The 22,688-nt window shown below is 39.2% G+C and overlaps 2 protein-coding genes across 2 annotated transcripts in view; both read right to left on the bottom strand.

Moving 5' to 3' along the window:
- Positions 1 to 12,141, bottom strand: part of LOC149310804 (kinesin-like protein KIF28) — a 38,896-nt gene extending 26,755 nt beyond the window's left edge. The window contains exons 1-8 of the mRNA XM_089529791.1: positions 11,971 to 12,141; positions 11,521 to 11,724; positions 10,694 to 10,729; positions 9,696 to 9,920; positions 7,541 to 7,695; positions 7,224 to 7,335; positions 5,709 to 5,776; positions 2,387 to 2,529 (exon numbers count right to left, since the gene is read on the bottom strand). Coding sequence (XP_089385917.1) covers positions 2,387 to 2,529; positions 5,709 to 5,776; positions 7,224 to 7,335; positions 7,541 to 7,695; positions 9,696 to 9,920; positions 10,694 to 10,729; positions 11,521 to 11,724; positions 11,971 to 12,126 — 1,099 coding nt within the window. The 5' untranslated portion in view covers positions 12,127 to 12,141. The remainder of the gene's footprint in view (positions 1 to 2,386; positions 2,530 to 5,708; positions 5,777 to 7,223; positions 7,336 to 7,540; positions 7,696 to 9,695; positions 9,921 to 10,693; positions 10,730 to 11,520; positions 11,725 to 11,970) is intronic.
- Positions 12,142 to 18,312: 6,171 nt separating this feature from the next.
- The window catches only part of LOC149310803 (protein ELYS-like), a 78,503-nt gene continuing 74,127 nt past the window's right edge, over positions 18,313 to 22,688 (bottom strand). Inside the window, exons 34-36 of the mRNA XM_089529790.1 lie at positions 21,872 to 22,005; positions 19,392 to 19,498; positions 18,313 to 19,194 (exon numbers count right to left, since the gene is read on the bottom strand). Of these exons, the coding sequence (XP_089385916.1) occupies positions 18,993 to 19,194; positions 19,392 to 19,498; positions 21,872 to 22,005 (443 nt within the window). The 3' untranslated portion in view covers positions 18,313 to 18,992. The remainder of the gene's footprint in view (positions 19,195 to 19,391; positions 19,499 to 21,871; positions 22,006 to 22,688) is intronic.

Genomic DNA, 22,688 nt, shown 5'->3' with positions numbered 1-22,688 from the left:
AATACATGTTATCCATATACTCTTAAAGAGACTTGCAACCTAGCAACTAGTGAGTACAGGCATGCCAAGGGTGCTGCCTCTTTGTTGTTGTTGTTAACTGCCTTCGAGTCAGTCTTGACTCTAGGCAGCCCTGTCCTCTTCCTCTCTGCTCAGGTCCTGCAAGCTCAGGCTCAAGGTCTCCCTGATTGAGTCTATGCATCTGACATGTGGTCTTCCTCTCTTTCTACTGCCCTCTGACTTCCCCAGCATCATTGTTGCGTTTTCTAATGAGTCATGCCTTATGCGGCCGAAATATGACAGCCTCAATTTAGTCATTTGGTCTCCAGAGAGAGTTCAGGCTTGATTTGTTCTATGACCCATTTCTTTGTCTTTTGGCTGTCCACAGAATCCTCAGCACTCTTCTCCAGCACCGTAGCTACCTCCTGCACACCCAAAATCAGGTCGTGAAGGCTGACAGCACCTTTAGAGGTGATTTTTGGTTGACCCAGAGAGCTGTGGTCAGAGAGGAGGGGAAGAAAGTCCCACAGGTTTAACTAGTGACATTTTCACTTTAGGCTTTTTATAAACAGTCTTCATAGAAATACATCCTGACATAGTCAATGAAACAACATTCTTGAGTACTGATGAATTTTTCCTAAATAAACTTTAACCTCATGCTTCTATTATATAAGAACAAATGGACAAAAATTAATTTGGTATCTTCTTTGTGCTCCAACTTAGAATGTATACAAATTCAATACCCATCAAGTAAATTTGCTTCATGTTTATGGGTTGCATGATAGATACACATTACAGATGCAGCCTAGGTATAAGGCTCAACCAGCATTTTGGGAATGCTTCAAGATCTGTGCTCTTATGTAAACCAGGGAGTCCAGACTGTTTACATAATGTCCAAGCAACCACGATCATGTGAGTTTCCATATATCCAGTCTGTACAACCATTGCCTTCTATGGCTGATACCCTTAGAGCTCTTCAAGTGACCCTGTTATAGCTGAATGAATAACTTGGTTACCTTTCATTGTTTATATACCTTAACTATTGTTCAGTTATTGGCCCTTTTACATAAGTGCCACCTTTGAGGACAGACTGAACACTCTGAGAGGCTAGAAGACCAGAGGAAACATTATACGTTTGCTGGTCTGCATCATTTTATAGTATTTGATAGTTATTTTGCATGTGGGCTTTGGGCACCCTGGTCTCAGTGCCCCCCCTGCCCCCATCACCTCTTGAGCCCCATGGGACAGTGCTCATTCAACTTTCCCTGCCTGCACTCCATCATGAATTTGCCAATAGTGGTGCAGAAGGGGCTAGGAGCTGCCATTGTAAATCCTGCTCACAAATGACACATCCAGGGATGGATGGGAGAGCCTACAGGCTTCCTCTAGCATCTGCTCATATGCTTATTTAGTGGCAGTGCTATAATGTGCCATTACAGTGCTGCCACCACTAGGTACACCCATACATGTGAGGGAGAAATTGATTGCTGCAGGGGTACTGCTCTTGGGGAGGCTATGTCGTGGCAGTTTTAGTGGGCCCTGGCAAATGTTGCAATACACTTTGTTCGGATTGCCTGGCCTGTGATAGTTCATTGTCTGCTTTGGTCAAACCTCACCTGGAGTATATTGTTTTCATTTTATATGAGCATCATTATTTGAGAAGGATAATGACAAGGGTCTGGAAACCAAGCCCTGTGAGGAATGGTTGAGAAGACAAGACCAAGAAATGATACAACAGCCACCTTTAAGTATCTGAAGGGATGTCAATGTAAGTGATGCAGCAAGCTTGTTTTTGTTTTTGCTACTCTAGGATTCATTTGAATCAGTGGATTCAAATGCAAGAAAGGAAATTCTGACTTAATATTATGAATAAGTTCCTGATAGTAACTTATTCTACAGCGGAATAGACTGCTTTCTCCTACACACACAGATTATACATATACATACAGATGTTTATTTTTCCCCCAAAGGGGTTATATAGCTGTTGCATACTGTATGTGTGAGAGCTAATTATAAAGCTATCTTAGCTCTTATTCCTCTTCTTTTTACCTTATCCTTGGTAATTGCTTAAAAACAACAAAAGGGATTTCAAGAACCATTCATAGAGACCTGCTGGCAGGTGATGAGCCTTCCTACTGCAGTATCCTGTGCCACAGTCCTTCTCTGAGAAATGCTTCAGAGAGTCAGAGGATGTGGTAAGCAAGGCTGCAGTTGGAGGGCAGTGGAAATTGGGCATTCTTATTATGTGAGTGAAAGTGTCTTGTACTAAACATTGTTGAATCCAAACTATTATCATTTTCCATCCACTCTCAGAAAATGGGAGCTATTTTTTAAAAATGTAGTCCTTCTTAATAGTAAATGTCATGTTCTTACTTCATAATACACTCACTTGTTTCATCTTCCACTTTTTTACCAGAATTTCCAAGGTTTGACAATCTGGAGAACAGGTTATAATTCTCTGCCTTCAACTCATTTATCAGCTTTGCAGTTGGTCCTGTGTTTATCACGGCTTTGTTTTTTATCTTTTTCGTTCTGGTAGTTGAAAAATGGAGGGGAAAATAATGATTTTACCATTTTGCAGAATCAAGAAAGAGAATCCAAATAAATATAACCTTCACTGGCAAGTGATAATTATGCCAACATGATTATTGAGTGTTGGTCCTAAGTCTGTTGTTCCTCCTGCAGGAAAATGAGAATCCAGGGCTAAGCAATTTTGTTCTAGCCAATGAAGAAAACTGCAACTACAGACACCCTTAAATTAAATTTCCTGTTCATTACTCCTCTTTCCCTGGTTAAAGGAATGCTAGGAGGATACTGTATTTAAAAACTATAGTGCCTTACAGTTTTAAAAGCCATCAGAGCATCCCCAAACAATACGGACTTTGAATTTGCAAATGTAAATTTTAGCCTTCACAGACAGAGCTTGATTTCTATATTCAGTGGCAGTGATGTGTGTTTTCTGAAACAAGAAAAATAGGAAAATTTTTCAGTGTTCTAAATAATGTTATCTAATGTAGCACATTTGATTTAAATGTTATATTCAAACACATCCAAAACTTTATGTAGAAATTATATTAGAATATTTGTAATAAAGTAAAGAGAATATGATATTTTTCTGTTAAAGTTAACAAAAAATGACTGCACTTGAAGGAAAGGCAGATGCTCTGATGGCTTTTAACATTGCTTAGCCCTGGAGCCTCAACTTCCTGCTGTAGGAACAACAGACATAGGGCCCACGATCAATAATCACATTGGCATAATTAGCACTTGCCAGTGAAGGTTGTATTTCTTTGATAAAATTACCAGCTTGGTAGATGAAGGGAATGCTGTGGATATAGTATATCTTGATTTCAGTAAGGCCTTTGACAAGGTTTCCCATGACATTCTTGCAAACAAGCTTGTAAAATGTGAGCTAGACAAGGTAACTGTTACATGGATTAGTAATTGGTTGACTGGCCGAAGCTAAAGGGTGATCAACAATGGCTCCTTTTTATCCTGGAGAGAAGTGACCAGTGGGGTCCCACAGGGCTCTGTCCTGGGGCCAGTGCTGTTCAACATCTTTTATCAATTACTTGGATGACAGAATTGGGGGCATTCTTATCAAATTAGGAGGAATAGCTAATACTCCAGAGGACAGGATCAACATTCAAAACGACCTGAATAGACTAGAAAGCTGGGCCAAAGCCAACAAAATGAAATTCAACATGGAGAAATGTAAGGTACTGCACTTAGGGCAGAAAAATGAAATGCACAGATACAGGATGGGCTACAGCTGGTTGAACGAGACTACATGTGAAAGGGATCTAGGAGTCTAAGTAGACCATTAGATGAACATGAGTCAACAGTGTGATGTGGCAGCTAAAAAGGCCAATGCAATTTTAGGTTGCATCAATAGAAGTATAATGTCTAGATCAAGAGAAGTAATAGTGCCACTCTATTCTGCTTTGGTCAGGCCCCACATGGAATATTGTGTCCAGTTCTGGTCACCACAGTTCAAAAAGGACATTGAGAAACTGGAGTGTGCCCAAAGGAGGGTGACTAAAATGGTAAAGAGTCTGGAAACCATGCCTTATGAGGAACGACTCAGGGAGCTGGGGATGTTTAGCCTGTAAAAGAGATGGTTAAGAGGTGATATGATAGCCCTGTTTAAATATTTGAAGAGATGTCATACTGAGGATGCAGCAAGCTTGTTTTCCGCTGCTTCAGAGAACTGGACCCGGAACAATGGATGCAAGCTCCAGGAAAAGAGATTCCACCTCAACATTAGGAGGAACTTCCTGACAGTAAGGGCTGTTTGACAGTGGAACAAACTCCCTCAGAGTGTAGTGGAGTCTCCTTCCTTGGAGGTCTTTAAACAGAGGCTGGATGGCCATCTGTCGGGGATGCTTTGATTGTGATTTCCTGCATGGCAGAATGGGGTTGGATTGGATGGCCCTTGTGGTCTCGTCCAACTCTACGATTCTATGATTCTATGAATACCTGTTTAGGATGAATATCTAAAGAGAGCAGTACCTGGTATATGTTATACCTACAGTTTAACCTCATTTATTGAGGTATAACATGGAATCTGAAGCTTAACTCACACTGTGCACTACTTATCAGTTCCTTTTCTGATTCAGTACAGTAGTTGAATATTTCACATTTTGTCTTCATGACTTGTACTTGTGACTGATGAACAAGCAAGATTTTGTGAAATGGACACAAGTTTTGTAGTGCATTGATTTGTTAGTCTAGCCATCTGAGCCCTACCTCTCACCTTGGCTCAGTAAGCATGAAAATCAACCATGCTGTTGCTGGAAAGGATTTTTGGAACTGAAACCCAAGTCCCACTCAGTAAAATAAGCAAAACTTGCTCACAAACACAGAAGGTCTTGCTTACCATAATTTGAAGTGACAGATGTAATAGGTTCCAGTTTAAAGAGCTGACCTGCCACCACAAAGAATTAACTGTTCCACTGGTGAAGACACAACTCTCTCCCCACCTTTTTTTATTCTCACAGGCCATTCCTATTATCATCCTTGCCTCCTCCTTTCCCAGTCTTTTCATACCAGCTTCTCCTCAAAACCATAGTAAAACAAGAGTGGTGCTTGGTGATATTCCATGCTTATCTTGTTATTAAGGTATACAGTGAGTAACCCAAGTTTCCTGGGGCAGCCCGATGGTAATTGTCCTTTATAGGCCCTTTGGTAGAAATCTCTTTGACAACCAATTGCTCTCCCTTTAAATGAGAAACATTGTGGAAAGATTACTGGGAGGAAATAGAGTGTGGGAGAGGAAAAGTTACCATGATTTTCAAAACCAAGGTTTCTGAGAGACTTCACACAATTAAAAGTATGTCCAGGTCTGGGGATTCATGTTAACATTCATTCATTTGTTTTATCTGTCTTCTTAAATTATCTTGAGCTTTCCACTGAAAATTAATATCTGGCAACCAGTCCTGTATCAACTTTAATTGGATGCCGATTGTGCTATTATGATTAAATTGGCCTGGAAATTAGAACAGCCTGGTTTAACTGAGTATATAAAAATTACCTAAGTCCTAATTTAGAAGTGAGTTTGTGCATAAATTTGGATGACAACAGGAGATCAAGTGCTGTTATAGAACGGTTTGTGTGCAAAAATAAATGAGAGTTTACTATAATATGAATGCTTTGTCCCATCATTGGCCCCAATCCAATCATTTGTCATATAAGATGAGAAAATATTGTACCTCTCAGCATACCGTAGTGTTGACAGTGTCTCCTCGTAAGATATGTCTGCTGGGCTAATAGCCGCAATCTGTGAAAGTGTTAGGTGCATTAAACAAGAATTAATTTTCATTTTGGTTATTTTTTCTCTAGTTAAGAATGGTTAGAGTAGGAATTGGTAATTGATAATCCTTTTGACCCAATTACACCCTACCCTCCCTTTCACTACAGAAATATTGCCCAATATATATCAATAGAAAGAACATGCTGGTCAACATGATTTCAAGACATTTTGTAGTCTGTAGAGTATAACAAAACTCCCAACCCTCAGTTAAGGTACATAGATCATAGAATTGGAAGAGACCACAAGGGCCATCCAGTCCAATCCCCTGCCATGCAGGAATTCACAATCAAAGCATAGATACATAGTACTCTACAACTTTTTTTGGTACTGAAGGCAAAAAATCCAGTTTTGGTGCTGGTCTATAGAGGGGTGTGAGAAAGAAATTCAGAGTTATTTGTTATTTATATTTATTTATCACACTCATTTATATCCTGCTTTCTCCCAATAATAGGACTCAAGGCAGCTAGCAATATATTTTAAAATAATACAAATTAAAAAAAAATTAAGTTACATGAATATATTAGGACCAAGAAAAATAGCAAGCAGATGTCCAAATGACAAAGGCTCAAGATGTACAATAGGGAGCGGAGCAAGATGCTAAGCATTCAGCTAAGGAAGTTCCCAAAACAATGCTTGGCTAGTAGCTGAGGCTGGAGAAAAATGGCATCTCCCTAGATGGAACAACCAGCACCATGTTTTTTGGCAGGTGGGCTATGGGTGAAAATACCTATTTTCCACCTGTTCTCTGTCAGGCTAAGCACATCTACTGATCAAGAAAGCACAATTATAAACCTCCCTACTACAAAGAGCAATTTAAGTTTTTCTCAGTGCCTTGCATTTTCACATTTATTTCTCTCCTGCCTACCCTCTAGTTTATTTCTATGGATGCTGAAACATTATATGTATCCAGCCAGGAAGCTGAAATCAATAGGAAAACAGCTTCAGCATGATCCACTGGCTTCCCAGAATTCTAGTTGTCCTCCCTCGCCCCCCCCCCCCGACATATACATATATGTGAGATGTATATGAAATGTATGCATTTAGTTCTGAAGGGAACTTAAAAAGCTGCCTTATATTGAGTCAGATCATGGGCTATCTAGCCCAACATTGTCAACTCTGGCTGGCAGCTGTTCTTCAAAGTTTCCAGCATCACTCTTTCCTAGAAGTACCTGGATATTCCTGGGGTTTATTACCCAGTGGTCTACCATCCAAGTTCTAACCAGGCTTGATCCTGCTTAGCTTACCAACATAAATGAAATGTTTTCATGTAATTTTATTTTTTTGGTTGTTTTTCTCAGGAATGAAAAGTGGAATATAGGTTTCATGAGGAACATAAGGCAAAATGTACGTTCTCCCCCACATCCCTATCATCTAAGTGAAAAACAACAACAACAACAACAAAAGTTCACATTACCATAATAGTTCTGCTATTTCCTCCCAAAGCAGACTGCAAGAGTTTTGTAAGAACTGAATCTCTGTATGGGACATGCAACACTTTCTTTCCCATGGCAGCCTCAGCCAGAGCACTACAACAAAAAGAAATGCTTCAAAATAGTGTCTTTTAAAAAATTGGGTGGTCAGGGGGCTTTGGGAGACCGCTTGAGGGACTTCAGATACCACAAAAGTGAGTCCCAGGGACCACATGCAGCCTCTAGGTTGCACTGTGCCCACCCTTGACCTAGACTGAGGTTCTGATGGTGATTTAGAAATGGGTCCTAATCTGTTTTGTACCTGATAACATTTCCTAAAGTGGTTAAGCTCAGATTTACACGTGACCCTTCCTTTAGTCTGTCTCCTTCTGATCCTGAGGATTTTTGCCTTTCACTTCCTGCCAGGTCCACCAGATTTATAAGGGATTGTTTAGTGATGTCTTCTCTCAGGAAAATCTGAAAGAAAAAGCACCAAGAAAGGAACACAAGGGACAGAACTCACTGAGAAATTCACCTGTGCAAGCCCTGCTTCTTGTGTTGTCATGAACTAAACTGGCTTGCATCTGTGAAAGACACACTCCTAGTGAATTGTACTCAGTATATCCAACACACTTCAAATGTTGATATGATGATAAATGATCGAATGTACATTGATTAAAATGTGCTTGTATACAAAGGGACAAAGCAAAACTGGGTGCTGGTCCACAAATAAAATGACATTGCAACCCCACGTATCAAGGACACAAAACAGCTGCAAACCTATTACATACTTAGGTCAAGATCATTGCTTTTTAGTCCTGGAATTCTTTACTGCCCCTGTATACCCCTAGCAGCCATTTCTTCTTTCCTGTATCTTCATTTATGAATTTAAAGGAGAAACTAAAATGGCTTCCGATGGGCTAACGCAGCAGAATGCTTTTGTATTGCCTTGGACTTCCTTGTCTAAAACAAGAAGCTGACCCTGTGAAAGTTACACGGTATATTTTGTTATCTAGGAGGCCAAGGCACTGGGGAATGGGGTCATGTAGCAAGGACTGGGGAAAGGTTGCTTACCTTGGAAGAGGCACCTGGGCTATAGAGAAAAATGAATTTGTTAGCCTGATGGAATTTTCCCCAGCACATCATTTGCATAGTGACTTGGCAACCTTGGCAAATGATATTAAAATGTATAAGCTCATGGCTCAGGCTCCTATTGTCTTCAGATTCTTTTATGTAAATAATACATAATAAAACTTTTATTTTTATCCTACTTTTCTGTGATGAGACAAACAAAACGGCTCACAACACACTAAAATATCCACATTCAATATTATGTCTCAACCCCCCCTCTTAAAATAGGATTAAACATGATACAATTAAAATACAATTATGTCGGGTTGAGAGGTACCGAAAATAATTTCTTTCCCCAAATACAGCTGGATCCTTGATGGACCAGACCTGGTCTAATTTCTCCTAGAGTTATAGGAGAAGGAAACTGTTGCAGGAGTAGGAGCCTACTTAATGTCCAGTTTCATGATGGTTCATAATTTTTAGCAAAAGTGAAGTCAAATCCACAATATTTGATAGCTGAACTGTCTTCACTACAATACAGACTCAGCCTTTGTAACTTGGTGACACTTTGCATTAGTAAACTACCACAATGAGGGCAAGGCTTGTTGTATCCCTATGGCAAGTATGGGGAATATATCACATTCCAGGTATTGCTAGACCATAGTTCCCATTATTCATTATCACTGGCTATGCAAGCTAGAGCTGATGGAAGCTGAAGTTTGGTAACATTTGGAGGGACCCATGTTTCCCTCACCCTATGGTTTCACCATGCCATCAGCTCTCCATTCATGTGTAGATGCACCCAAAACATTTGTATGTTCTACTTACATCACGTATTGCAGAGGATGACTGTCCACAGCCTGATAAAATAGTTCCCTATTTTAATAATACATACATGGAAGGATAATACTTCTGATAATAATCCAATCCATTAAGAGCAAATGATCTGTGTATGCTTGCCAGGTTTTGCCAGCCCACAACTAGAGATGTGAATAATAGAATCATAGACTTGGAAGCGACCACAAGGGCCATCCAGTCCAATTTTCACTGTGCTTCTTGGATTTTCACAAACATTCTTCCCATACTTAGAGCTATACTGAAATCTACACTTTCTTGTCCCATATACAGAAATTTATGAACATCTTTATGTATATTTTTACACATGTTTATTTACTACATTATTTTCTTTACACATTTTCCTCACTACCCAAAGTGTTTGTGTATCCTTGTTCAAATGTACACATTTTTGATTACATGTGTTTTACAAATATGCATGTTTTATGTGTATTTTTCTTGGCTAAAATCTATCACAAACCTCAATAATATACAGATTACCACAAGAGGTACAAAATGGATATTGATGCAGGACAATGTGAACTAAAAAAAAAAAATGTTTTTCATCCTACCTGTTTGAACTGGATGGTGATGAGCATATGAGACCGACTGCTGGTGGCATTCATAATTGTTGAAGCAGTAGTTCTTATTTTGGTACCTTGTTCCATTAGCCTCTCAATTTGGGCATAACTGTCACAAGGCACCCGTTTCAAACCATCCACATAGAAGCCTTGCTGCTGATCTTCCCTTACTTTGAGTCCACCTCGCTTCTTGATTTTAGATAGCAAGTCTGTCACCTTAGATTTGCAGACAAAGAGTAAATTTTAACAGAATTCCATTTGTGTGTGTAGGGGCCACTCTTGAAATCATTTAAGATTAAGTTGCAAAAGAACAGTGAGTTTTAAATGCATGATTTTGTATTTCTTAATAATTACACCAGTGTCACAAATACAGCTCAAGGTGTCCACTGTCTGTTCCAAATTTTTACACCTGTTGCACAGGCCCATCTTAACTGTTTAAACCACGTTAAAACAAGACAAATCAGACAGAAATATAGGTGCTCCTGAGGATATAGACTAACATTTGTGTGTGGATACACATGTATACTATAGGTACGTGTACAGATGCAATTTCTTCCACTTCCTCATATGGTACCTATGTTTCCAAAACTGTACAGAGAAAGGGAGGAAATCAGGTTTAGCAGCCATCAAGTTTAATTAAACAAATGTGACTAAGAAGTAGACGGGAATGCAGACTCTGGAGAATTATTTGTAGAACACATATGCTACACAGGACTAGCACAATGAGATGTTCTAGAAATATACACAGACCCAGAAGTAGCAGCAGTGAACACAATCCAAATAAAGGATTCTGTTGATAAATCTCCTTCCATCAACAGAAGTGGGACAGAATCCCCTGGCCAGCTGCACTCCCCCCCCCCCCAATGCACTCCTCAAAGTGGCCCTAAATTACTGGAAAACCCCTTGGGAGATGGTTTTGGTCCAGCGTAGGAGACTTCAGGGAGGAAGAGGTAGGGAAGAAGGGTCCATTACACTCTTGCTGTTATTACCTGTTCATTATAAATTTCCAGCATGCTAAATGTAACCTACAAGTTGAAAAGGAGAGAAAGGTGACGTATCAAAATACGAGTTACTTTCTTCACATTTTAGGTTCATTCAGCAAAATTCATTACTGAGTTTTATATAAATCTGGTATGGAATGTATCATCTTCCATATATGAATATATTACAGAATGTATCATGTGAAGTTACCAAATGTTTTCAAAAACCCAAACAACCAGCTTCATCTTTTCTCATTGCATTTTATCCAACTATTTTATTAATTCTTGTCAAAATCACTTTTTGTCTCGGCTTTTTAAAGTTAAGAAACAGAATAACCTCCTGGTCCATGATGCATGACAGAGTGTTGGATGAGGGATGAGGAGATGCAGGTTCAAATCTCCACTTGACCATGAAACTACCTCACAGGATTGTTGAGAGGATCAAAACTATCATATCATATACGCTGCCTTGAGCTCATTGTAGAAAAAGTACAATATAAAAATAGCAACAATGATTCATTCTTGATCCCAATTAATTAATTTTCTTGTGGGTCAAGATGGAGGTAGGTGAAATAAATGAAGTGTGAAAGACAGGAAAACATTTTGATCACAAGCTCCATTGTAAATCCTCAGTGTCTTAAATGCCTCCTACTTAGTTTGTGTGACATGCATCAGCATCCAGGCAGATAGTTTTTTGTTTCCGTACAATTGCGACACTCATAAACACAAATCAATATGTTAATAAACATAGAAGTGTATTTTAAAAAAACAACCCAGCAACAACCATCCTTCCACCAATTTTGGATTTTACAAAATTACATACAATTTGACCATACCTGATACTGCTTGTTCTTCTCTTGGCTATGAATTGTTTTAAAGAGCTCTTCACACACCACTGGAATTATGCCCCTGTTGGCAGCATATCCGATCATGGAATAGCTCTTCCCTGAGCCAGTCTGGCCATACGCCAAGAGGGTGGCGTTGTAACCTTGCCATGCACTGTCTAGAACTCCCTGTCCAAGATCACGGAAAACTTCCCTCTATGACAAGATTGAATATTAATATATATAATATGTACAATTTTCAAACATGTATAGGGGGCAGAGAGGAATAGAAGTGGTTGTTAGTGTACATCCACAGAGGACATTACAGTTTTGTTCTTATTTAACTTATTATATGTTACATCATTTAGTGAACATTTACAAATACAGAATGGATAGTTATGTTTTCAGTATTGTATCATGATAATGATTATTTGAAAGCCCCTTTCCCCCAGTACATTTTACCTGTCCTGAGTATTTGCTGTTTGGTCCAGCTGGAATGAGCTTGCCATCTTGGTCCTTCAAAAATCCACTGTGGGACCAATATGCCAGGTCAAAGGTAAATGTTTTCACATGGCTTGGATTCTTCGGATCGTGTATGCTTGTAGTGCTGGCATTCATGGAGATCACACATCTGCTGCTGACATTCTTCTCTCTCTGTTGAAGTTATAGTCTGCTTTTAAAAGGAAACTGAAGTTCCAAATTCAAATTTTACATTTAGAGTGGGTAACTTGCTGCCCTCCAGGTGTTGTTGGAGTGCAGTTTCTCACTTGACTATCTTGACTGAGCTGATGGGAGTTACTGACTGGATGTTACAGATACAGATGCTACAGATGATTTCCATTTTCCGCCCTTCTTTTCCTTTTATTTACTATGAAACAAGATTAGGTTTTATTTTAATCTACTGTATTTTCTGGCGTGTAAGACTACTTTTTAACCCAGGAAAATTTTCTCAAAAGTCAGGGGTCGTCTTATATGCTGGGTTTCGTCTTATAGGGTGGGTGCTGAAACTACCGAGCCAGATTGGAGCATCTGCGGGCTTTGTATACAATCCATTCCAAGCAGGCTTTGTATACAACAGGTTTTCCTGCTAAGTACCTGCATGCCATAAGCATTTGAACTAAAATTACCATATTGAAATCAAATCTGATTTTTAAAAATTTTTATTTGGTGTACATTGGAAGAGGGGTAGTCTTATACGGTGAGTATATCCCAAACCCTATATAGTAACTGGAAAAGTTGGGAGTCGTCTTATACGCCGGAAAATACGGTATGTTGTGAGCTTCCTTGGGCCCCATATTGGAATACAGGTAGGAAATAAATAAGTCAAAGGTCATAGGCTTTACAAAGTCTCTGCATTTTCTACTCTGACTATTTGTAGGAGAAATAAACACCTCAATGCTGGCATTCTGTTTTCATACTTCAAACAAGTTTTTCAACCAGGGTTCCCTGGAGCTTCATAAGAGATTGTAACGGGGGGATTATTATTATTTTGAGCTGCACATAGTTTTTTATCCAGTGGTACCCTCAGACCTGAAAATTATTTAAACTGTTTCTCCAGGATAAAAGAGTTCAGAAAGTCACGAGTCTCCTTCTCAGTGGACACATTCTTGACATATACTGAGAAAGCCAAGATGGTGGCGTGAACAGCTCTTTTGTCTGAGTTTCGCAGTTTACCTAAAGTCCCACCATCCTTTGTTTTTAATTGATCCAAGTAGTTGCTGTTGGCTAAATTCTTGTAACTGTTGACTTTGTTCAGTAAATGGTGGTGTACTTTTCTCTCCTCTGGATATGAGATAATAAAGGTTTTATCTTTTGGTTGCAGAGCCCACACCTTTAATGGGACTCACATTGATCAACTTTGTATATGCTCTGTTACATCCATAGATTTTTGCTTTATTTTTGTTTTGAGGCTGTGGATGCGATTGGAAGTGAAGCTATTCACTCTTACTTTTTAAAAAATATATTTCTATGTCTCCAAGCTCTTACTGCATTAAAGAGTAAACTAGCAGCAGAAAACGGTAAGAACAGACTGGTTAAGAAGCTTGGAAAAGACCTAGAAAAGAACCTCTGTGGTCTCAGTCATTTTGTGTTATGCTGTGCAACTCCTTCCCTTTCATTAAAACTATTTGTTTGGATTTGGAGAATAGAAGACAAACCAAAAGTGCAGCCTGGAATTCCACACTGACCTTTTTATCAGATTAAAAGGAGCTATTTGTTTTACTTTTTCATGTTTAAACCATTTCAGAATGGTGTGGATTGACCTACTAGGCCTGAATCCTTCAAATAAATTTTGTTTTCAGACAGGGATTCAATCTTCTAGAAGAGGAAAGCTGTCAAAAATAGTAATCATTCTCTGAAACTGTGTTCAGTGGGTGATACCCAGGAGATGAGGTTTAATATGCATGAGTTGGTGCTTTTGATTGAGAATTTATGCCCTGGCCATCAAAACATTTGCAACAGTGAAGTAAGTCGGTGGATGAGTATGTGGCAGAGTTCAAACAACTGGCAGTATACAAACCTGACTGGTCTGAGACCACAAAAAAGCAGTACTTCCAAGATGATCTGACCCCAGACATCCTCCTTGCTGCAGGGAAACTCTGACACCCTACTGTGTGTGAATGGCCAAGGAGAGGCAATTGTGGGGACCCAAGTTGGTAGGAGTTGGCTCCACCAAAAAGGCTGCCTGGGCATCTGTTAAGCCAGCAGAGTCAGAGCAGAAAACACAGATGGGCAGAGGGATGTTGGATTGCCAACTGCACTGCATCTACCCCCATCCCCAACCCAAGTGAACTAAGACCAAGACACTGAAGGTAACATCTCAATGTGGGACACCGGCAGGCCAGAAGTGAGGAAACGCCACATTGGTGAGTGCCCAGGTGGTGGAGGAATTGGTGTGGGAAGTCGAATCTATTCAACAAGAGCAGGAGCTGGCAGGAAATGACTGGAACCTGCCCTGAATGGTGCCATGCAGCAAGCTCAGATGATGAATGCCCTGAAACCATGGTGAATGGATATATTGACCTTTGCTTTATTCAGCTGCTATTGTGGACTCAAGGGGAGGAGGAAATATGGACACTGTTGGCATGGCAGACTGGCTATAAAAGGTGAAGGTAAAAGTCATGACATGTCTAATTGTAACTGACTGTAGGGGTGGTGCTCATCTCCGCTTCTACATGGAAGAGGCAGCATTGTCCGAGGACTGCTCTGGTGGTCATGTTGCCAGCATGACTGCACCGAATGCTGCTACCCTGCCACTGAGAAATGGCATCCATCTATCTACTTGCATTTGCATGCTTTCAAACTACTGAGTTGGCAGAAACTGGGACTAGTGACAGGAGCTCACCCTGTCAGGCAGCACCCAGGCCTCAAACTGCCAATTTTTTGATCATCAGAACTGGCATCTTAACCACTAAGCCACTGCAAATACCAGGTGATTAATGCACCCTGTTGCAGTCACTGGACTGGGCTTGCAGGTGGAACTATTGACCTTCATAAAGTTGACCTCCATGAGACCAATCCCATGGGGTGGGGGGAATCAGCTGGTTACTATGAATTTGGGATTTTTCTACCTCTTCTCCTTTAGCTCAAGGATCTGATAGAGCTAAACTAACCATAGTGCAGAGAAGCAAAAATATAGGAATGCAATCTGATAGTTGGGGCTAAGACTTTTCAAACTAATACTTTTTATGCCTTTTTCATTCCTCCATATTTGTCACTTCCAAAGTACCTCTTAGATAGAGTTGGGATATATCTGGGCTCCATTCTGTTCCCCATGCTGTTCAATAGCTGCATGAAACTGCTACATGAAAAGGTTGTCTAAAGGTTTGGGGGTTGGTGTCACACACAACTCTATTGTTCCTTTCCACTAAACTCCAAGGAAGATGTTGGTTGTAAACCAGTGCCCGACATCAGAAATGTATTGGATGAAGACAAACAAATTGAAGCTTCATAGTCAAAAGATCAGAGAACAGGGATTTAGGCTTTGTTGGATGGGGGTTATACTCTCCCAAACTGTTTTGGTTTATTCATGGACTCAGCCTTGAACCTAGAGGGCCAGGTTTCGGTAGTGGTCAAGATTGATAGTGCATCAGTTGTGTCCAATCCTGGAGATGCCTCATCTAGTCAAGGTGACACACACTTTAGTTACATCATCTGAATTGATCTATTCTAATGCACACTACATGGGGCTGCTTTTGAAGAGTTCAATAACTCCACTGACTGCCAATCTGTTTAGGGGCATAGTTCATAGCACCTATACACCATTATGGGGCTGTTCGGAACAGCCATTAAGGCCAGACTGGGGGCAGAGTTGGGGCATCATGTCCACATGATGCACGCCCCGACTCCAGCCGCAGGGCACAGTAATGACACATGCTGTTCCACATGGTGCTCCTCTGGCGCTGCGTCCATATGGCACAGCGCCAAATGAATGCCTTCAAGTTGCAGTGCTGCAGTTATTGCACCCTTTCCAGGGTGCAAAAAGGAGCCACTTTTTGTGGTTCCTTTTTGCACCCTGGAAAGGCCAGATCGGGGCCGCGGCTGCCACAGCCCCTATCCTGCTACAAAAGGGGCGGTGTATACAGCCCCTATGCGACGTAGGTTCAGCAACCAAGGTGAACCTAACATGGCGTCTTCTGGGGCTGAGTGTGTGACTTGGCCAAGGTCACCCAGTGGGTTTCCATGGCCATGTGGGGAATTGACCCCGATCTCTAGTCATAATCCAATGTTCAAACCACTACACCACGTTTACTTCTATTTTAATATTGATTTGTAATCATTTTAAAACTATATTGCGATTATTTTAAGTTGCAGTCTTGGGGAAAGGCAGGGTATAAAGTTAATATTAATAATGCTGTTAATATTAATAAACATTAACACAAATTAATATTAATTAATGGCTTTATTTGTGATATCAACACATATTAATTTTGTTAATATCACAAATAAAGCCATCTTTTATGATGCATGAATTGGAAAGGGAAATACAAAGTCTCAAGGCTATAAGAAAACAAGCAGAAGAAAGTGCTAGGTGCTGTATGTTGGCAAATAACACAATGACTTAAGAGCATCCACAATACTGGTAGAAACTGTGCATCTACTGGACTGTATCAGTTGGCAAGGACAAGTCAGGATAGCCAATGGTAAAAAATGCTGGGAGTTGCAATCCAACAGCTTCTGGAAGAGTGCTTGACTTTTTTACTTAGCAAAACTGAAGAGTCAATTCCACCTGTTTACCCAACGTATTTATAGATGCAGCACTTGGTGGCTTTTAGGTTTTCTATTACTAACTGTATATAAAGAAGCTTTGCCAAGCAGATACAGTCAGCCCTTCTTATACACTGATTTTTTATACACAGATTCAAGCATCCACGGTTTGAAAATGTTTAAAAAAAAGTATAAATTTCAAGTATCAAACCTAGATTTTCCATTTTTTATAAGGGACACCATTTTGCTATGTCATTATATTTAATGGGACTTGAGCATCCATGGATTTTGTTATCCATGGGGGATCTTGGAACCAAAACCCAGCGTATAACAAGGGTCCACTGTAGATGTAAACTCTAAACTTCAAGTTCCTTCAGAAAGAAGCAGCCACCAGAAAAGCCACCTCAAACGATAACTTCTAGTCCAACTCTGGCAAATTTTAGTGTGGATGTGATACAGCATGTAAAGCACCTCTCTATGGGATAACATGACAAGACATTAGCAGGGTAAAGCACAGGGCTCCTGATATTGGCCTCAGAACAAATTCTGCCAAGAAAATCCTGCAATAGGTTTGCCTTACTGTTGCCATAGGTCATAAATGCCTTGAAGGCACACAACAACAAAATTAGGCAATGTGTCCAACACCAGCCTCTTCATTTCCTCTATGATTACATCTGTGCTTTGGTAGAAGAGCATACGTACACCCAATTACTGGAAAACTGAGTTTGAGTTCCTTTTCACCTTGCTTTGCCAGACACACTTTTCCTAAATACTTTCAACAAACTTCCCACAATTGTGTTCTTTGGCCTTCGTTTTCAACAGAAAACATAAAATGAGTTACTAACCTGACTGAAAGGTCTTACACGTACTGCCACTTTCACGCTGTCATAACTTGGCATGCTTTAGCTGTTTTAAATTTTCCAAGAAATTCAGAAGCAAAAATAGAGAGCACACCCATCAGTTTATCTTCATCATCTTGCAGTGAAAATAAAAGTGGTTCAGAAGAGTGCAATGCAGCTGTTTCTTTCTAGGATTTTGAATTATTAATGCTTTCATCACCTGTATACATTACATGATAAATTATTTCTAAGAGGAACTCTAACTGGTCAAACAAGCCACTAGTGTGAATTGTTCCCAAAATCAGCACATTATGAACACTGAACATCCTATGTGAAACTATTTGAATTAACTGGCTATACCGGATGAGTCAGAATGGTGCAAAACAGAGTAAGAACAGCTTCACTTTTGCACCATTCTTTTTGAATCACTTGGTATTTTGCTTCTCTGTCAGTTTGGACAATGATGTCTTCATAGTGAATAGTGAATTTGCTTTCACTATTCTCTGGGCTGCACTGATGGGTCAAAAATTGCAGATAAATATATGTCTGGGCAACTTTTATTTTACCAAAATTGTGACAGCAATAATAACTATAAAGTTGATAAAACATGCATAATTTCAAAACATCAAAAAATGAATCAAGTTTTATATAGGTGGAATCCCACAAAATGTTAAGTCTCATGGTGAAGATATGTGATATAAATACCTTGAGAGTGTTATAAGGTCCTCTGATGCAGCAAACTGAAGAAAACCATGAAACATTTGAGGTGAAATTTTGTTTTATCAATTGAAGAGCAGCTTTCTCAGGTTAAGACAAATACAAATAAAAAAAATATTGCACAGCTTCAATACAATTGTTTACATTCTGACTTCAATAAAGTACATGTCCAATCAGGAGACTAAGGATTTGTTTGCAATGGATAACTTCTTTTACCAGTTCCCCGAAGATCAAAACATTTTCTATAAATCCTAAAACTGCCAAATTTTAATTTTTAAAAACCTTGCAAGATCAAACTATATTTAAAAAAAGAAAAAAAGAACATTAGCCTTCCATGACAGAAGCATCAACAGTGGTAATTCATCATTAAAATCCACTTTAAGTTGCTTGCACCACATACCCATTCTCTTTCAAAAATCTAGTGGACAATAGTAATTGTTAAGTATACATTTTTATTTAACATTCCTAAAATAAGATGTATTTACATATTATATAAATGTATGAAGTGTCTTATAAAATAGAAAAACTGTATTGACTGAAGAAATCACACTCCACATGGAGTTACTTATTGAAGACCTTTAGTTTTCTGAAATTTTACAATAATTTATATAAATTATCTTCCAAATTAGATGATTATTTCTTAATATTCCACACAATTCTGGTGACTTTACAAACACTGGTGTATATTATACATTTAAAAACAAAAAGAAAAAACAAAAACAGTTATAGCATCTTCTTCCGAACAACTGGCTTTGGATAGCTAGAGAGCCTCCTCTCTTTCCTATGAACAGTCTTTTGAGCAGTTTTTTCTGCTTTGTCCACAGATTCTCTCTGTTTGCTCTTTGCTCCATCTACTGGGGTGCCAAAAGGAGAAATAAATTTTATTTCCATTGGTGGTGGTGACCAGCTCTCTTTTCCTAAGACTCTGCAAGGAAAGGGAAAAAACAGGTTATGCTGACAAGTATCTTATTTTAACTGAATTAAATTATTGCTTTACATACTTTAACAAAAGACAAAATTAATGTTTTCATTTGTTCATAATTCTGCACACTACAGTAATATCAAATGTAATAGGTCTTTGTACTTTTAAAAAAACTTTTAAAAGATGGAATCACTGCATACTTGCTGTTTTTTGTCCCTTTTGACCTTGTAGTTCTGCTTCTTTTTATATTTGGCTTTTCTAATGACTCTATGGAGATGGTATCCTTTTCCTCTTTAATTGGTAGTTCCTAAGGACAAAGGAAGAGTGTTAAGACATCTGCATTGTGAAGTTCCGTATGCCCACATATGTGGCCTACGGTTAACACAATACTATACTATCATTTTAAAAATGTTTCCAGCCTTTCCAATGAATTATTAAAAGAGAGAGAGAGAGAGAGAGGGGATGAGAACAAACCACAAAGGAAGCAGCAGAGCTGGTTCCAGACCAATTTCTTCTCATCTGTCTTGCTGTTCCATCACCAATGAACCGGCTTATTTTATTAAATTTTTAAATTTAAATTTATTTCTCTCTCTACTTCTGCCTTTCTCCCAAGTTTTCTTTCTTTCTCTTTTGGTGAATGGATCTTCCACAGAAATGAGTTAAGACAATGTATTAACAACAAACAACTTTCAGCCTTTAGAGCAAATAACCTGGATTATACAATCCAATTTACATACTAATCCTTATGAAATTATTATTGTTGTATGCAAGAATAAAGCACTTTTTCTATATGAAACTTTTGCTCTCCCATGTTATTTGTCCTATTGCTTAATGTGACTTCAAGAATGAAAACTGAGAAAAAATTCTATTTCTGCCTTGTATGGTTTATTGCCAGAAATTCACCTCCTAGTGTGTGATGAAACAGGCTGGAATCCAGTTAATACAGCTACAGCATGCAGTACTTCATTAGGAAGGCAGAAGGAGCACTCAACAAGATTACTCCCTTGTGCCAGTTGTTCAAGGTAAGAGTCGATTGCTCCTTTCTCTCTCCCCTTCAGTTTTGTATCGAATTGCATGGTGTGAATTAAAACCACTCAGATGAATGTTTAAAGTCACATTCATGCTAATTTCTAGCATTCTCCCCATCTGAGGGGAATGGACTGGTAAATTCTTTGCCTTTGCCTTTCCCTTATCTTTTAAACACTTTTTTGTAATTAAATTTTTAGACCTTACCACTGCTGTTGGATTTTGCTCCATTTTACCCTCACTGGATGCCAAAAATATTTTCTTTAATGTTGACTCAGCAGCCACATCAGAGGAATGCCTCTCAATGCACAACTGGTTGGCAGAAGTCTCTTTATTTTATATTTTCTGAAGGCGGCATGCCTGCAGCTATTTAAGTAGATTCTGCTGCATTCTCCCAGCAGTTTTTTCTTTTTCCCTGACAAGGCATGGGGGGCTTCTCCTTTCCTCATCTGAATCAGTATTTTCCCTTTTCCTCATAGCTAAGTCCCTTGTTGATGTCACATCTTGCTGACTAGTAAATTATGCCCAAGAAACTTTAAATGAATTATTATAGCACTAGAGAGAGAGAGAGAGAGAGAGAGAATTTCTCGAACCAGCTGGCAAGGCAAAAGGAAAATTGAAGAGGTGAGAGAAAGGAGCAACGGTAGTAACATATTAGAATGTTGGTCTCCTGCCTTGAAGAGCTGGCACAAGGGAGTAACCCAGTGGTTGTGGATGGCTTCTTTAGAATGACCTTTAATTGACTGAGCTTGATGAAAGCATTTAAAAAAAAGTATTAGTCTTTCAGGTGTTGAAAGATTCTTTTATTTTTCTGCAACAGACTGTTGCGGTGACCTCCTTGAAACACAGAATGTTTTAGATTGGAAACTCTTATACACTGTTCAAATCAAGAAGCTGTTTTAAACATAACCCAATGCTTCATATTTTGGAAGATAGGATGGGATACATAAACAATGAACAATGAAGCAGGAACACTTGAATAAAATTTGACTGACCACTAAGCAGCAGTAACAGAGCCAGTGTGGTGTAGTGGTTTGAGTGTTGGACTAGGACTAGGGTTAGAATCCCCACTCAGTCATGCAGGTGATCGCCTTGGGCAAGTTATATTCTCTGAGCCTCAAAGGCAAAAGAAAAACTGTATCTGAACAAATCTTTCCTAGAAGCCCATGTGATAGGTTTGGCATAAATAAGGAATGACTTGAAGGTAACAAGTAGCAGCAGCAGCAGCAGCAGCAAAAGCTTGGTCCTGGCTTCTGATATGCTTTAAAAGTCTACTTAGAGAATGGATGGGCAAGCTCTGAGCCATTTTTCCTCCTTCACAGAGTACACCAGCTCCTACACACATTTTCTGCTAAGACAAGGTGTGGGGGCACACTCTGCTTTTAGAACTGTGATGTTTCCATGAGGTGTGATACTACCTTTCTTTGTTGGGCAGCAGGGGGAATCTAGAGTTTTTTTGGTGGGTGAAATTTTTTTCTTGGGTTTGCAAAACGTCGGGGGGGGGGGTTGGGACTTTGAGGTTATGCAATTCCCATCTGTGACCTAGACAAAAGTAAAAGACTGTTTCACTTGAATATGTTGGTTTGCTCTGTTCTGATATATGAAGCAACAGAAAGTATGGGTATGAAAGGGGAAGCAAACAACAACAACTCACCAACTCTTCCACAATCCTTGAAATACTGGACATTTGTTTTTTCCTGGATCTCAAAACAGGAGGTGAGAAGACAAATCGAGAAGTCAAGTCTGCTTCTAAATTTTTGAGTTGCACAGGAGACACTTCTTTTTCACCTAAAATTAGGAACCAAGTATATTTATTTTTACTTATAAATAAGTATTCCAAACCTTAGCTGAAATCTGGCAAAGTGGAGAGTTCTGTGTGAAGCAGATTTCAATGTGAACCCAATTAAAATGTCCATCTAACTGTTAGATTCTAACACCAGGCCATGGATTTATGCAATCTAGTAGACAGATCGAGTTAATCTCTTTTTCTGACCCAATGGTATATACTTGCAAAAGTCTGCTTTTGTTGAAAATAGTTAAGTCTTAGAGGAGAAGCTGGATGTTCAACGCTATAATCAAAATCTCCATTTAAGGTGAACTAACAGCTAAGCTGCAATATTTTTGGTAAACTGCTTTACCAGACATGCATGTGGGAAGTATCTCCTGGAAAAAAAGTTCTATACCCAATTCTCTGTTTCACAAAGACAGTGGTCTTGGCATTCACTGTCTCCCAATATTTTCCCAAAACTGTCCATTTTGAACAGGATTTGTTGTAAATGCTTCAGAGTCAGTATTATAAGATAATAGTTATATTAAACCAAGACCAGATTCTAGACAAATTAAGCCCTGCTAACTAAGTAATCTCTCTTTCCAGAGTTAGGGGAGGGGGGGGGCAGCAATTCTGATCCCACAGTATATTGTCTGTTTTTCAACTACTGTTGATATGTTCATGTAAACTTAAGATCTCTTAA

Source organism: Sceloporus occidentalis, unplaced genomic scaffold, assembly GCF_023333645.1.
Source record: "Sceloporus occidentalis isolate IW3139 unplaced genomic scaffold, rSceOcc1.0.p SCAF_6, whole genome shotgun sequence".
NCBI classification, from domain to species: Eukaryota; Metazoa; Chordata; class Lepidosauria; order Squamata; family Phrynosomatidae; genus Sceloporus; species Sceloporus occidentalis.
This window is presented reverse-complemented; position numbering and strand designations above follow the sequence as displayed.